This window comes from Xiphophorus couchianus, chromosome 15 (genome assembly GCF_001444195.1).
Source record: "Xiphophorus couchianus chromosome 15, X_couchianus-1.0, whole genome shotgun sequence".
NCBI lineage: Eukaryota > Metazoa > Chordata > Actinopteri > Cyprinodontiformes > Poeciliidae > Xiphophorus > Xiphophorus couchianus.
The window spans coordinates 14,599,350-14,614,164 of NC_040242.1; the positions used below are offsets into that span (position 1 = coordinate 14,599,350).

Here is a 14,815-nt window from a genome sequence, read left to right on the forward strand (position 1 = left end):
AGAGTATAGGTCTGTGTGTGTGTGTGCGTGTTGGGGTGCGTGCGCGCGTGCATGTGAGGAATTTTTTTTAAAATGGTGTGTTCTGTGAAAGGAGTCGGGGTGTTTCTGACCACAGAGCTGCAGGCTGATTGCCCCCAATCTGCTTTCCAGAACTGAAAGACCAGCAGTGACCCTTACCTCTTCTGACAACATCTTCATCACTTTACAACAACCAAGCTGCACTGCCAAAGGGAGAGAGGAAGAGGGGGAGCTCAAGAATAGGAGGAAGAAGAGGTTCAATCCGGGGGAGAGGGGATTGAAGATGTCACTCTCATCCCAGATGGTCTTTCAGACATTTGTTTTGGTGCATTTCAGTTTCTCGTTGCAAAAAAGAGAAAAAAAACTATCCTCTCTCTCTCTCTGAGGGAACAAAAAGAACCACTTTGTTAGCTTAACGTTTGTAGCTTCTATTCTTTTATATTAGTGCGTTTTCTTTACCTGGTTTATAAAAAAAGAGAGAGAGACTATAGTGTTTGTTGCGTGTTGCGAATATCAAATTAGGCTTCTGCTGATCTCCAACACGCCTGACATTCAAGAATACTTCATCTATGTCTCTATTATTACATCAGCAAAACTCTAAAATGTCCCAAAATTACGTTAGCATAAAACGAAGCCAATGGCTTCAGACTGAAATAGCCTCAATCCAGGTCCTTTTGCTCTAAAGAGAGAGGTTATTTTTTAGTGAATTCCTTTGAAAATGAGTTTCAGTAAATTACAGCTCCTATTTTCCTTTAAAAAGGTGTAAATGCAAAGAAAAATATTTAACTCATTAATGCGGTTTGAAGAACATAGAAATAAATCATTTTTTAATTTTTTACCTTATAAAACAATCAACGCAAGCTATTTCACATTAATGCTTTTTTATTATTATTATTATTAATCACACAATGGCGGGAGCTGTAATTTACACATTGCAGTAAATCATCCAGGTTTTTGGATTTTTTTTATTTTATTATTTTGATGTTGTAAATGTAGCTTATTCATCCACATTCCTTGTGTCGTTGCCAGCTGCTCAGTAACTTTATCTTCAGTTCAGCTCTCGTTTCATTTCACCGACACAAGGTGACGTTTTATCACTCATGTTTGCCGTGAAATTACATAAGCTTCAAAAGCAGAATGTGATGAATTTCACAAATCGACAATGAGATGAAGTTGAACTGAAAATTAGCAGATTTCAACGCTGGTCGATGCATCTCTTGTACGGAAAAGAAGATGGAAGAAAAATGAAGGTTATTAAAAAAATAATAATAATAAGAGCAGCTTTTCAGTAGCTTAGCGCCTCGTTGGGTTCATCTACTGTGCAACACTAACCATTCCTGCTGGGCCCCAGGGGAACATGGGAGATTAAACTGACATTTTAATGGGAGAGACGACTGGTAAACTGGACAATTATTGGGAGAGTGCTAACCGATACCTCGGGAGTGAAAACCAATTGAAGCGGTGATACAAGTTGGGCTTACTCTGTGCCGGTTCCAGCGCGGAGACGCTTTATTTTCAGAGAATATCTCCATGCAAAATTTCATTTTGTTTAAATTATTCAAAGCGAGCCGCGGAGCAGCGAAGGTACCAAAACGAAGACGACTTGAAACCAGTTCTGTCCCAGATTCAAACTAGTGCAACTTTTACACGTTCGCTGTAACTACAAACCTGCTTATTGTCGTAGTTCTTCACTGTTCACGCCCCGGCTGCTTTACATATCCTTTTCATATCCTGCTACACGTAACACTAAGAAAAAAGCCTGTTAAAAGACGATAAAGCATATGGGATTGAATCACGCCTGCTTCACCCTTTCTTTTCTGTCAACTTCAGCCAGCTTAGAACAGGCTGACTGGTGTCTGTGACTGGTTTAGGTTTAGATTATCTCAACTGAAATAATCTGACTTCATCATGCTGCTGGATGTGTTGTAGCTGGTTTAGTGCAACCAATCGTTCTGCTCTAATCAAGCGTGTTTTCGAGCGGTTCCCATTGCACAAAATACTAGAGGGGTAAAACAGTCGGTACAGCATCATAACGCAGCTTAAAGAGGGAGGAAGTTACAGGGCCTGAAGTGCTCTTTAAACCCACAATAAATTTCTATGTTGTCTTTTTCAAATTTTTGTAGAATGACACCAAATTACACCGTTTTTATTCTGAGAACCTTGAAGAAAAGGCTTTGTTGTTCAAACGGACTCCTCTGAGAAAACATGTTCCACTTCTCTTTAATTGGACCTTTTTAAAACGATGTTTCAAGTAATACAGCTTTTTATAAACATCCAGTCTGGAAAGCGTAACATGCCCAGTGGACTGCGAGGCTAAAGAAAGGAAAAACAAAAAACAACAACTTTCTGAACACAGGTCTTACTTCAACTATGCAGCTAAATAACATTCCACGTGGGGAGGGAGCTTTGACTTCTAATCCTCTTGCAAAACAGAAGGAAAAAAATAAATGTGAAAAAAAAAAATCAAAACACTCATCTCTAGGCAGCTTTGGAAGTGGCCGCTGCTCCACATAGGAAAATCTCATTAAATAAATCTGTAATGCCACATCAGCTGAATCTATAGAGTCTTCTCATGGTTCGTCTTTTCTCTGTGAAACTGGTCTAGTAGTTGGGAGGGTGGGGTCTGTCGCTCCACCTTCCTGCTTATTTGTAATATTGTCGCTGTGTATTTTGTTGGTGAAGAACAACCACTACAGATCAACTTGTTTTGCCACCTTTTCTCTGCTTCTGGTTCGGGGCTTTTCTCTTTGAACCCACCGCAGGAGGTTTAGGGGGAGGCGAGGTTGACTTTTCCAAAAATGTTTGTGGCTTTAATAACAAAAAAAAAAGATTTGAATTTTAATCTTTTATTCAGATTACGAAGCTGGTGATCATTACTACCAGCTGATTTTAAATTTGTCATGGATTTTAACTGAAATGTCTTTATAATCAGATTGTTATTGGAGAAATTGTATTCTCAGGCTTTATTCCCCACAATAACGGCACATTTTTTTTGTATCTCATCTAACAAGAAATAAATCTTAACACGTTTATGAAGACGAACATTTTGAAGAAATTAACTAGCCACCTCTTTGCTTCCTGCTACCAACACATCACTGGTAGGTTGTTTAGTCTAGCTGCATAATCGTGTTGTCTCCTCACACGCAGCCACTCCTCGCCCCTGTGTAACACTGTTCAAATAAACAATTGTTATACTCTGAAACACTTCCAGTCGTCTTTTTTTTTTTTTTTTCCCCAGGCACTTATTTTATTTATATTAAAACCTAAATAATGCAAACTGTCGTACATAAGCTGAGAACTGTGTAGAAGATCAGTATCATACATAATATGAACATTACAGTATCCAATTTTTTAAAAAACGCTGCAAAAGAGTTAGTACACATTTGGAGATGTATCCACAATTTCCACACTGAGTAGTGTTCAGATATTATATGTACATAAGTCAAATTTGTCCGTCACTGTTGAGAGATTCCTGTCAGGAATAGGAATGTGATACAAAACTTCTCCTCTGACTGGCACTTTTGTTCCTCTGCCTGTGTATGGAACTTCGGTCCTGCTCAAACTTGGACAGATCCCCCTCAGCTGGGGATGAGAAGAAGGAACAGGGAACAAGACAGAAAATATTGGTTTAATGCTAATTGCATCAAGCAAAGGATGTTGAGTAATGTTCATTTTAGTGGCTTAAAATTCAAATTAGTTGTAGTAACCATTTGGGTGGTTTCACTATAGCTACGGTTCTGAAAACTTACGAGTATTATAGGTGATACTCGGACCAACTGGAGCATCACAAGCTAATTATTTAATTCTGCAATTTGTACTTCTCAGTACTTTTCGACCCTCCAGCATTATGCTAATTAAAGGCGGTTTTTGTTGAACAAATGCTAATACAGTGATTTTTAATTTGGCTATTATGCACAACGCAGCCTTAGGATATTTTTTTGCTTACAAATGTTTCCATTTCAGATTCTAATAGACCTCGCTCAGTTTTTTCAACTAGAAACTATGGAAGATCAACATCTGAGTAAAAATTTGATTGATTAAATAGCATCACCTCAACCAAGCCGAGAGCTTACTATGGTGATATTTATTATTTAAAGTTAGGAGAATTATTGTATTGGGTTAAATATTATATATATATATATATTACCACTAAAACTGTATACAAGACTTTGGAATATTCCAACATTTTTTTTGTTTAGCGGATAATGCTAAACAATGTGACTTGAGTTGTTATTACCAGTAAAAGATAACAATATTTTGTTTGTAACTACAATAAAACTAAATGTTAGTGTTTAATTAACTTAGAAAGACAAGTTTTTTTTGTTTTGTTTTGTTTTTCTTTACCCCAGATTTTATGACGTAAACATTTGTTTCCTAGCTTTGAAGCTAGTTTAGAGTTAGCTCGCATGCTAGCTGGTTTCTTGTTTAATTAAATCTGTTAGCATTGGGTCATTATGTAGTTTACAAATAAAATATCTTGAAGAGGGGGAAGCACTGCAGCACTAAACGGAAAAGAAGTATTTAAGAATATCTATGTAAACTTAGTACTTTGTAATCTAATAGGTAAAGGAGGCAAAAAAAAAATCTGCCAATTTTTTCGTAGCTGTTGTAAAAATAGTAGCTAATTTAATCATAAATCATAATCATAAAGGATTTTCGCTCTAGAAGCACATCTGGGTAGATGTTTTGCTAATAGTGAAATGGGACATGACAGCCATATTTAACTGATTATCAGTGAATGGCTGCAAACTGGGCGGCGTAATTGATTAGATCTGCTCCAAGCATAAACAGCAGATGAGATTTTCATGTTAACGGATTCAAGCTTGTTTACTCTGGACATCTTCAAAAGCTTTTGATTTCATAGCTTTTGCTTTAATGTAATTGGGCATTTTTTCCTCTCAGATCTACTAGCAGCCGGATCAGATGGCCAAAGTAGAGTCACGACTTTGTTTATGGGATGTGAACGACTGAATGCGTCTGTCTGTGATTTATTGTCAACACAGAGAACAAAGGGGCTCAGGTTAATTCGGCAGAGCAGCATTTGTGACCAAGTCCCAGAACGCATGTAGAGGGAAGAAAACAAATGTTTCTGAATGTTAAAACTATTACTGACAACCGCGCCATTTTGGTTCAGATACACACACGTAACACCATAGGACCACAGCTGTGTAACCATCTTAGTTATCTGTGCCATCATGGTTTAGATTTATCCCAAAAATGTCACAGTGCTGAGATTCAGGTTTTGTTTTTTTTTATCCCCCCCAGGAGCCAATTTTGGCCATTTTCGCTTATTTTTATTTTATTTTTTTGGATGCAGCTTACTCAGGACCCAAATATATTTCTTCGTAGCCGCAGGCGACGAGTTGTCATGTGCAGCTCAAATAAACCAGAGGTATGAGTAATCCCTGGCCTGCTGTTAGCACTGTGTGCTTGGATGACGCTAGGAAATAGCAAAGCCTTTCTTGCACATTCTTGTAATTGCGGCTGCTCCTCATTCTGGGATGGAAATGAAAGTTTTTGCGTCCCTGAAGGACCCGCCTGCCGCTGCGGTGTCCGTTTAGTTGCGTTCGCCCGTATTAAATATAACGGCGAGTTATTCTATCTAGATGACACGAAGACCTAAAATCGCGCCCACCCTGTCTGAGTTTCCAGCTGAAGTAGACGATTAGTTGCAGCAGCAGCAGACAGACTGACAGGAACAGCAACAATCCGAACAGCCAGAGAGGAAGAAAGCTGTCCGTGTCTCTGTGTGTGGCAGCCTGTTGCAGGAAAAGGGCCAGATCAGCCCAGGGGCCACTCAGCACCTCCATGCTTGTTCTAGAAGAGAGGAGTGGACATCAGGGTTGATGTGACATAATGGACACGAGGCAAAAATCTGTTTATGTATTGTAGGCATATTGACATGTAATTTCACAATTTTTCACAAGATATTTTATTACTCTAGTCCGAGTTCCTGAAATAAAGTTAAGCGTTCAACAGGCTAAACATAAAGCTGTGTTTTTACACTGAAAAAATGAGAATTGAGGGGTCTTTCATTTTGCACAAACAAAATAAGTTAATACTACACAAAACAATCATGTCTCTTGTATTTACACAATTGAATAAAGAATCATTTACTTAATTATCAACAATAATGAAACTACACATTTTCTTTACATTGGTTTAACGTAATTATATTACATTACTAAAACCATTGTAATCATGTTTTATCATCACCGGAAATGATGCAATATATCAAAAGACACTATCAAATATGATTGGACAATAATAAGAGCGGTCTTTTTAATCTTAACCAATCAGAAGCCAAACAAGATATTTGTAAAGATATGGCGATTGCCGCCCAGTTTCTTCCGACTCCTCAGCGACAAGAACGTTTAAGACAAATCTTTAGAGGAATATCGATTAGGTAAGTGATCTAAATATATATATTTTTTGTAGTTCAGAATGTTTCCACATGATTATTGTCTTGTATAATAGCTCATTGTTAAACTATCTGCATGTTCTTTTGTTTTCATTTTGCTAGCTATTCTTATTAGTATAGCTAATAGCTGTAGCTAAATACAGCAGTACAGAACAGTATGCTATAGTCCATCAAAGTTGTCCACAGAAGACGGTTGTTACCGATCATATTTTTAATTTGTGTGCTTGGGATAGATCAACGAGGTGGTTTCAATAGTTTCCAAGCAGTGAAATGCCACCAGGAGAAGTGTCCGTTACTTTATTTCCCTCATGGCTACTGTGACGATTTAGAACCGACTGGCTTCTCAATGTTCTGTTCGTATAGAAAATGCATGTTTTTTGTTCTTTCATATTAGCACTGTCAAGCAAATGAGCCACCTCTTCTGGGATTATACCCTTGTGGAAACATGATACACTAACAGAACCGATATTCGTTATTATGGTAACAATTCTGCATGTAGCGTCGCTGACAGAACGACAAAATAAGAATATGAGGGATTTTGAGTTCTTCGACGGGTTTCTGGGTTATTTTCCCTTATCTGTGGTGCACTGCGCAACATTAATGATCCCCTCCATCTTCATATTTCAATTTGCTAACGTAATGGTTCGACTGCATAAGCGCCGCTGTATGGATGCCAAGGCCATCCAGCACAGTTCGCTGGGGGCGCAATGGTCCAGCGCAGTGCTGGAGCACAGTATTCGGTATGAGTAAAAATCCGAATGTTTTCCAAATTCTCAAGACTTATGCAAAGTGTCCTTTGTAAATATCTACTGATAACTGCAATATATGGTAACACATTTTTTTTTTTTTTTTCAGATAAATGCTGAGTTTAAGAGAATTACGACCATACCGCTTCATTCAAAGTTCTTCTCTCAACTGGATCTCCACTGTGACAACCTGAGGAAGCTCTTCAAAAGAAGAGGAGGACAGCTCGGACAAAAGCTTAGACAAATTGTTGCACAAATGGATGATGTAAGTGATGTAGCCATAACACAACTAATAATATAGAAAATTACATTTTTCTTGTTTTAAATGTTGTCAACTTGGACTTTTACTCTTGCTTATTTTCATTTAAAACTTTTAACTTTATTAGTTTCTATCTCTTCACCATAAAAAACATTTGGGTAAAGTACATTATTAAACTTCATTGTGAAGTACAAGGCTTGAAAAAAATTCTAATTTTTTCATACTGAATTTCCTTCAGTGTGAAGATGTTGATGTTGCACGGGAGTGTGTCATTAAGGGAGTCTGCATATATATGGAAGAAGATCCAGCCAAGCTCATCCATAAATATGTGGTATGTATCTTAATGTGTATTTACACCTAGTGATAGATAAATCAATCTAAATATAGAAATAGATTTAGATCTGCATATAGTTGTATCTATATAGACTTAGATGTCTCTAGATATCTAGAGATAGATCTATCTTTACATGAATAGACACATAGATCTGTCTATATCTACATGTAGGTATACTTAGAGATATCTGTAGAGAAAGGACTAGAGATATCTATCTATCTAAAACTATCTATTTCTCTAAATCTATCTCTAAAACTGTCGATCTATATAAATCTATCTATATATCTATTTCTTTCTCTATGTTATGTTAACTATATCTATATATCAAGAACTAGATACAGCTAGGTCTAGAGAAAGAGATTAATTTGTCATTTCTTCACATAGGGTGTGGATGAAGCTAATATTGAAGAGGGTATTGGAGCCACCACCATCGGTGTTTTTCATCTTAAAGACTGTTCTTCAGCAGATGAAGACATCGGGGTCGTTCTTGAAGGCATCAGAGTGTTGTCCTATTTGGATAGTGTGCCAACAGCTGTTGCAATGCTTTTTGGACTGATATATGCAATGAACCTCGCCTACCCTGCTGACCTCCGCTACACTTTCAAGGTATTACAGAAAATAGTAATGGAACTGGATGGAGGTAAACTGTCAAACAAGGCATTGTCCCTTAAAAACCACCTCTATGAGTGAATAGAGATTTTCTCATGTTTAATTTGGTAATGTTCTCATGTTCAGTTTTTGTATTTCTTGTTGTATTCTTTATTGGAGGACACAAATGTATTTTTTTAATGAGGAACGTTCACCTGAAAGACTGGGCTTCAGCAGCTTTTACGTTCCAGTATGTAGTGCTACTTATAACACTACTGCTACTTAGTGTTACAAATATGTTAAAGAAATTTGCTATAAAAGTTACATTACACTGATTTATTGTCATGCAAATTACATGTTCAGAATTGTTTTAGAAATTTTACATACTTTTCTAAATCATTTTGTCTTTCATATTAATATCTTAAAGATAAACTTCTAAGCTGTAGTGTTTCCCTTGTAAAAAAATGTTCGTTTTTACACATTTGTTTAGACTATCACTATGGTATTACATAGTAATCAGTAAGACATGTGACAGATAATTGGTGTAAAAAGTTTAGCTTTGTCTCATATTGACATAACATACTGATAGTTTTAACAAATATGTTAAAAAAGTCTGTAAAGCTATGTACTGCAGCATTAATTAATGTCATTTGAATACATGTTCAAAAACAGTTTGTAGAAATTTGACATACTTTTCATAATCTTGTACATCTTTTATAGAAATATGTCTCAGGTTTTCCTTCATGTTCATAAAAATTGTATTTACTAAATTTAAAAAAAATGTATGTCTCTTCAATTTAAAATATGTTAAGTACAAAATGGTGTGATTTAAATTTTCTTTCAAATAAAACTAATTTGTTCAGTAGCACTCGCTTTCTTTGTCTTTCTTGTCAAATATCAGTCTTTAATTTTTTACAGTAGAACAGCATATAGAGAACTTGAAAAAATTAAGTAGGATTTAAAGCTGTAACATGTGTTCCATTAACATGATAGAATTGTGTTCGCCCAAAACAATTTCATTGAGTAATACTGGCAATGAAAAATAAGCTGGTGTTATTCATTACAATAGTGTTGCTGAGACATAAAAAAAGTTATTGATAATACATAATATATTTACATTAGGGTAAGAGATAAAATGTTTGTAGTTTCAACTTAATATTTTCAAGTAATCTCATGTAAATAAAATATGTTGATTTGACGAGCTTTAAGTATTTGAGGGAAAGAGGGAAAATATGTCGGTTCTACTTATTTGCATTGTGTGGGACGGATGTACACAATAAAATTAAGTAAAATGAACAGCTTTTTTCTTTCAGTGTAGTCTCAATTTCCTCTCCCCCCTCATTTTCACACTTTACATGTTCTTGGATATAAATAGCATACCCATGCGCTGCATTCATTTCCAGCCCCATTTGTCACCACAGCTTAATTTAACGGGCATGTGTTCAGCGGCTCACTGACCCAGCAAGCAGACTTCGTAAAGAGCACCTGGTTTGGGTTAACATAAAACAACGTGGCTCGCCTCATAACGGGCCCCTCTCGCAACACGCTGCTCCATTTATGCGTCCAACTAAACGCATAAATCGTCCGACTGCATGTTTTTGCGCCGCAAAACATGCAGTCACAGCGTAAAAGAAACCTGCAGCCTTCAAAGGTCCTCCCGAGTTTCTGCGACTGCATGAATGAAGTCTTATCTGCGGCATTGTTTACCGTAAGACCTCCAGCTGGTAGGTAAATGAAGACAAGGGTTTTGGTTAACTTTCCATGTTCAAACAGCCTGAAGCACACAGAGCGGCTCAGAGGAGGCGTTTGAATGGAGGACAGACGCTTTGACGCAGAAGATGTATGACGCAAATTACGCAGAAGCTCACAGAGTGCAGCACTGTACGGCTACTGTAAGCGCCGCCTTCACCAACTACGCTGTCACATTAACCACAAATAATCTACAGCCATCAGCTGGTCATCATCAAATGTGATTTGATCTGACTTATGAAGGGTTACATTGCGTAAAAAAGATTCTTCGCAGCTTTCACATCCCAGGAAAGCAACGACAAAATCAGATTGCGGATTTTTCAGAAAAACTACTGAACTCCACCAAAGATTTTCATCTCAGACTCTTCAGGTCTCATCAAGTGCATTAAATGTTAAAGTTTGTGACAGTACTATTGTAAAGAAAAGAAAAGAAAAAGGAAAAACCTGAACACGTTGTGGCTGGTTATGCTTCTTCTGACTAAAAGAAAGTCGCACAAAGGCAACTGGTAGCTCTGCAGTTCTGCATCCAGATGAGACAAAGTTTTTAAGGATGATCTCATTTGGGAACATGAAACCAGAGGAGAAATGTTTGGCCAGACGTTGCGCAGCACATTGGCGCAAACGCTTCATGCTTGCTGTTGCACGGCGGGGGAAGGTCAACGGACTTAGTCTTGCAGCCACATCACGTTGGTACTCGGCGGTCATTGAACTTTTAAAGTTTGTCCACTTACAACGAATAGAATGGATGTTTCCATGTGACTTCGTAGACTTTTTTGTAAGTGGGAAAACTTGATAAATTAGTGGCGTGTCAGATCATCTCTGGCTGCTGGGTCACACAAGCGATGAAACACGTCTTCTAAAAGGCAAAATAAAAGATGTTTCTATTCAGTCTGGTTTTTAGTTTAACCTTATTATATAACGTCATTTTTCTGGTTGTTATATCAACCGTTTTAGCAAGCGCAACTTCAATGATTGTGTGTAGTTTTGGTTATTTTAGATTTTACAAAAACTATATTGATGCTCAGATACTTGCGTTTATGCGTTCAGATTTTTAGAACTATACTTTGTTTTTCCACATTTACTTCTGGTACTTCCTCACTAAATTCGTTTTCTTTTCTCCTGTTTATAATATAATGTTTACCTATCTATTTGGGTTTTGTAGATTGTCAGAGTTTGATCCTTCCTTTTCTGCCCGTTTTTAAGCTCAGAGAAACACTTTGCATTACAGTTGTTTCTTTGAAAACGAGTCTGCCTTGTTGTCAGAGTTGATCCTAAAAGCTTTAAAATGATATTGTTTTTTTTTTTGTTTTTTTTAATATTTGATATTTCAATTTTAATCATTTTAACACCTGCTATGTCCTGAAATGTAAAACATAGACTGGAAAGAGGACAGCAGCATCAGAACTGCTTTCTGAGCCCGGTTACTGACTTTAAATTATTTTCTCTCTTTCCAGCTTAACAGTAAAAATGTCAAACTGTTATTGTGGGAAATGTGCAGGTAGCATCATAGCGGATCACCGGACGCGTAAAGCCATAAGTGTGTGTGTGTGTGTGTGTGTGTGTGTGTGTGTGTGTGTTTTCCACGTCAAATCGCTGAACTTTTACGGCGACAGTTTTTAAAAGTTTGCGTTCATTTGCTACAGCCGCCCACGTGTGTGATTTCGACCGACTGAAGTGCTGCAGGACCGTGGTGCTGGTAGTTATTTCTGGGTCGCATTTCTACCTGTGAAATTACAGAAATTACATCCGAGAGTGCACTTTATGCACTGAATCGAAATTAAAACTCTTTGCTCCTGAAGCAAACTGCCATGAAATTAGTCTGTTTTTCCCACCCACCGACGTCTGGTGACAAAAGCCGACGGCAGTAAAAAATATATATATATACCTATATATATATAGAGAGAGAGGGAAATTAAATCGAGACTCTCGTTCACTTGCAGGACACGCTCCCAAACTCAACGCTCCTGTTGTGGAAACAAAAAGACATGCACTCACAGTTTTCAGGATCCTTCAGTGTGTGGATATAGTACATGTCGCCAGGTCCAACCTCTACCAGAGTGTGACAGCAATTTATTTATTTATTTTGCACAAAAAAAAAAAACAACAACAACTAAAAAGACATTCTTGCCCTGAGGCCTAACCTTTTCCTCTGCTTTTGCTATTTGATCAAATCTGCCGCTGTTCTTGACTCCCCGCCACTCTCCCTCTGTTGTCAGTGTGAACTTTGTTCTGTTCCAACAGTCCAGCCTTGTGATTAGTAAGAAGATTAGCTATCCTGCCCTGAGTGTGAGACTTTGCAACGTTGAGATTCTGCGCAGGGTTCCTTCACGTTTCGGCTTCCTCCAACAGAGCTCAAACATTTGAAAGGGGGTTCTTTATTTTATATTGTGCACGTGTCCAGTCCGAGCAAAGGTTCCGGTCACTGGACCTCAGGACTTTCTACTCGCTGCCTCACAAAACGCTCAACAACACAGAGACGCTTTCGCCTGCTTGTCTCGTTCCTCCTTTAAAATGGACTTCCGGTCCATCTGAGCTTAAAGCTTCTGCCTCCGTCTAATTGTATCTCTGCAAGCAAACCCATTGTTTCCTCTGCTGGTCAAACACAACATTCATGGTGGGGCGTTGAATTGCTTTTCTGTGTTTTGTTTTGTTTTGTCTTTTTCAGTTCAGCCCCACCATTTCCTCTCTATTTATACATTTATATTTCATGAACGTTGCAACATTCGTAGAATCTTTTTGTCGTTTTTTCACCTTCTATTTTGCACGCAAGCTGAATGAAAATTCGTCTTTTCTTTCACTTTGCAGCTTTTCCATAAAGCCTTGTCTAATCTAGATAAGTGAACCTTTTGGGTTGAGTTCAATGAAGAGTAATAACTGTATTTCTAATGTGATGTATGAGGGGGGGAAGAATGCAGAGAAAAATTGACACTTTTATACAGTTATTTCTTAAATTAGGTCAAATGCCTGTCAAATATTAAGTCCAGTCATCATCGATTAAGACGACGGCGTGATCCGGAAAATCTTTCAGTTCCAACTGAAGGAAAGTAACCCAAGCATGATGCTGCCAACCACCTGAAAGAAAACAGTTTCTGAACTATTCAAATATTGCTACTGACCCACCATGTCGGTATAATTCACCTTTGTTTGACTGTGTTTAGTTTTACGTCCTATCCAGTAGCCTGCCAGCTTTGTTCTCCTGCAGGCATTTAAAACTGATTGCTTATCAATTTGAGGCCAAATTTTATGAGTTCAGAACGATCGTTTGAAAACGCAAATTACCCTCCCAACTCTTTATCTCAGTCATCTGTGAACAAGTAAAGGCATTCTTTGCTGCAATTTGCTGGATTCTTTTTCTTCTTCTTCAAAGATTTAACTTTAATGTCTTTCCCACCAGCCAGGTCCATTACTGAAAGAAAAACCGCCTAAATGATCCTATCAAAATGCAGCTCCGTCTCAAATCTCTCCAGCAGATGTTTCATTTAGCCCGTTCCTAATAAGCTCCTAAAAATCGCAAGTAAATGTAACCAGGTGAACAAATGGGTACGTGTCAGAACTGTATTTTGTAAACCCTGTTTTGCTTTGTTTCGCCAACTGGTTGCAATTCTTGTTTTTGCCAGCATGTGGTGCTGCTTTACAGAGAGGTCAAAAGATTTCAGGAAGTAGAAAAAAAAACCTCTTGTGTATGTATCGTGGCATTCTGAGAAAAGCGGAAGAGAAGGACATTTTTGTGTGCCGAGACCTGGTGAAAAGAATGACTACATGGCCACCTGAGCCGAGAATCCAAGTGTTCGGTAATGTCGAAGCTGAATTATCTTCCGTGACCAAAGTTAAGGAGAGGATGTTAATGTTATGTTTTTCTTTGTTTGTCCTCTAGAAGTGCCTCTGCCGTTTGTAAGAGTTTAGTTTTGTATGTGAAGCTACGTTGCTACATGTGAGCCCGCCATTTTCACCGAAGCTGAGGCTTTATGTTGACAGAATATGGGTCATTTACATTTGTTTCTTTGCAACTCAGAAAGAGAGAAAATGTGTTTTTTTTTTTCCATTTAAAAACAATAAAGGACCCATTTTATTTGAAGCTCCGTGTGCTGCATTACTCCTGGCTTCATAAAAAACAAGAAAAAAGGAAAAGAAAAAGCTCCAAGTTCACCGTTTACCATCTCACCACCGCCGGGACGTCAAAGCACCGATGTTTATTACGTTTGATTTCAGCGACCTTTGCACTAAGTTGGTAAAGGAAGATGTTTTTTTTTTTTTTTTCTTTTGTCGTAGTTTTTTTGTTTTGTTTTTTGTTTTTAACCCTGTTTACTGTCACGTCTCGTTATCGGTGCTTCTGTGCTATGACGTGTCCACACTGCTTGTGTTCTATTGGAGATGTAGATCCGCCCTAATCATGCAGATTTTTATTTATTGGTTGTTTATATTGTACAGCAGAGCTGCTCCCATTTCAATCAGGCTCGTTTTCGTGCCGGTGTTATGTTGGCTAATTGAGCGACGACATTGTGAGGATCAAAATAAGTATCGATCGCCTTTGTGTGATCAACAGATAGTTGTTTCTGGAGAACTGTGTGTCTCCATGTCCTCTGCCGCCTTTTGATCGATCAAGCGGGGCTAAGTATGGAAAACTCCCACACGTCTTTCTATGGGGGTTTACAGATCTTTGTTTCTCCGTTTCTGTTTCGCTGTTTGTTCGGAGAATTAAT

The 14,815-nt window shown here is 37.9% G+C and overlaps 1 protein-coding gene and 2 long non-coding RNA genes across 14 annotated transcripts in view; 2 read left to right on the top strand and 1 right to left on the bottom strand.

Moving 5' to 3' along the window:
• epb41l2 (erythrocyte membrane protein band 4.1 like 2) overlaps positions 1-2,835 on the top strand; it is a 52,895-nt gene extending 50,060 nt beyond the window's left edge. For all 12 annotated transcript variants that reach the window (XM_028041127.1, XM_028041133.1, XM_028041139.1 and 9 more), the window contains one exon: positions 151-2,835. Coding sequence is in view for 1 of the 12 variants with exons in the window: in XM_028041133.1 (XP_027896934.1) it covers positions 151-156 (6 nt within the window). In the remaining 11 variants the exon portion in view is untranslated. The remainder of the gene's footprint in view (positions 1-150) is intronic.
• Positions 2,526-12,476, bottom strand: LOC114159072 (uncharacterized). Its single transcript, XR_003598539.1, has 3 exons — positions 12,111-12,476; positions 5,654-5,835; positions 2,526-3,600 (listed from the first exon to the last, which is right to left on the bottom strand). It is a non-coding gene; the product is annotated as an uncharacterized LOC114159072 (long non-coding RNA).
• Positions 7,284-9,163, top strand: LOC114159073 (uncharacterized). The gene is made up of 3 exons (XR_003598540.1): positions 7,284-7,450; positions 7,683-7,775; positions 8,163-9,163. It is a non-coding gene; the product is annotated as an uncharacterized LOC114159073 (long non-coding RNA).
• Positions 12,477-14,815: the final 2,339 nt, after the last annotated feature.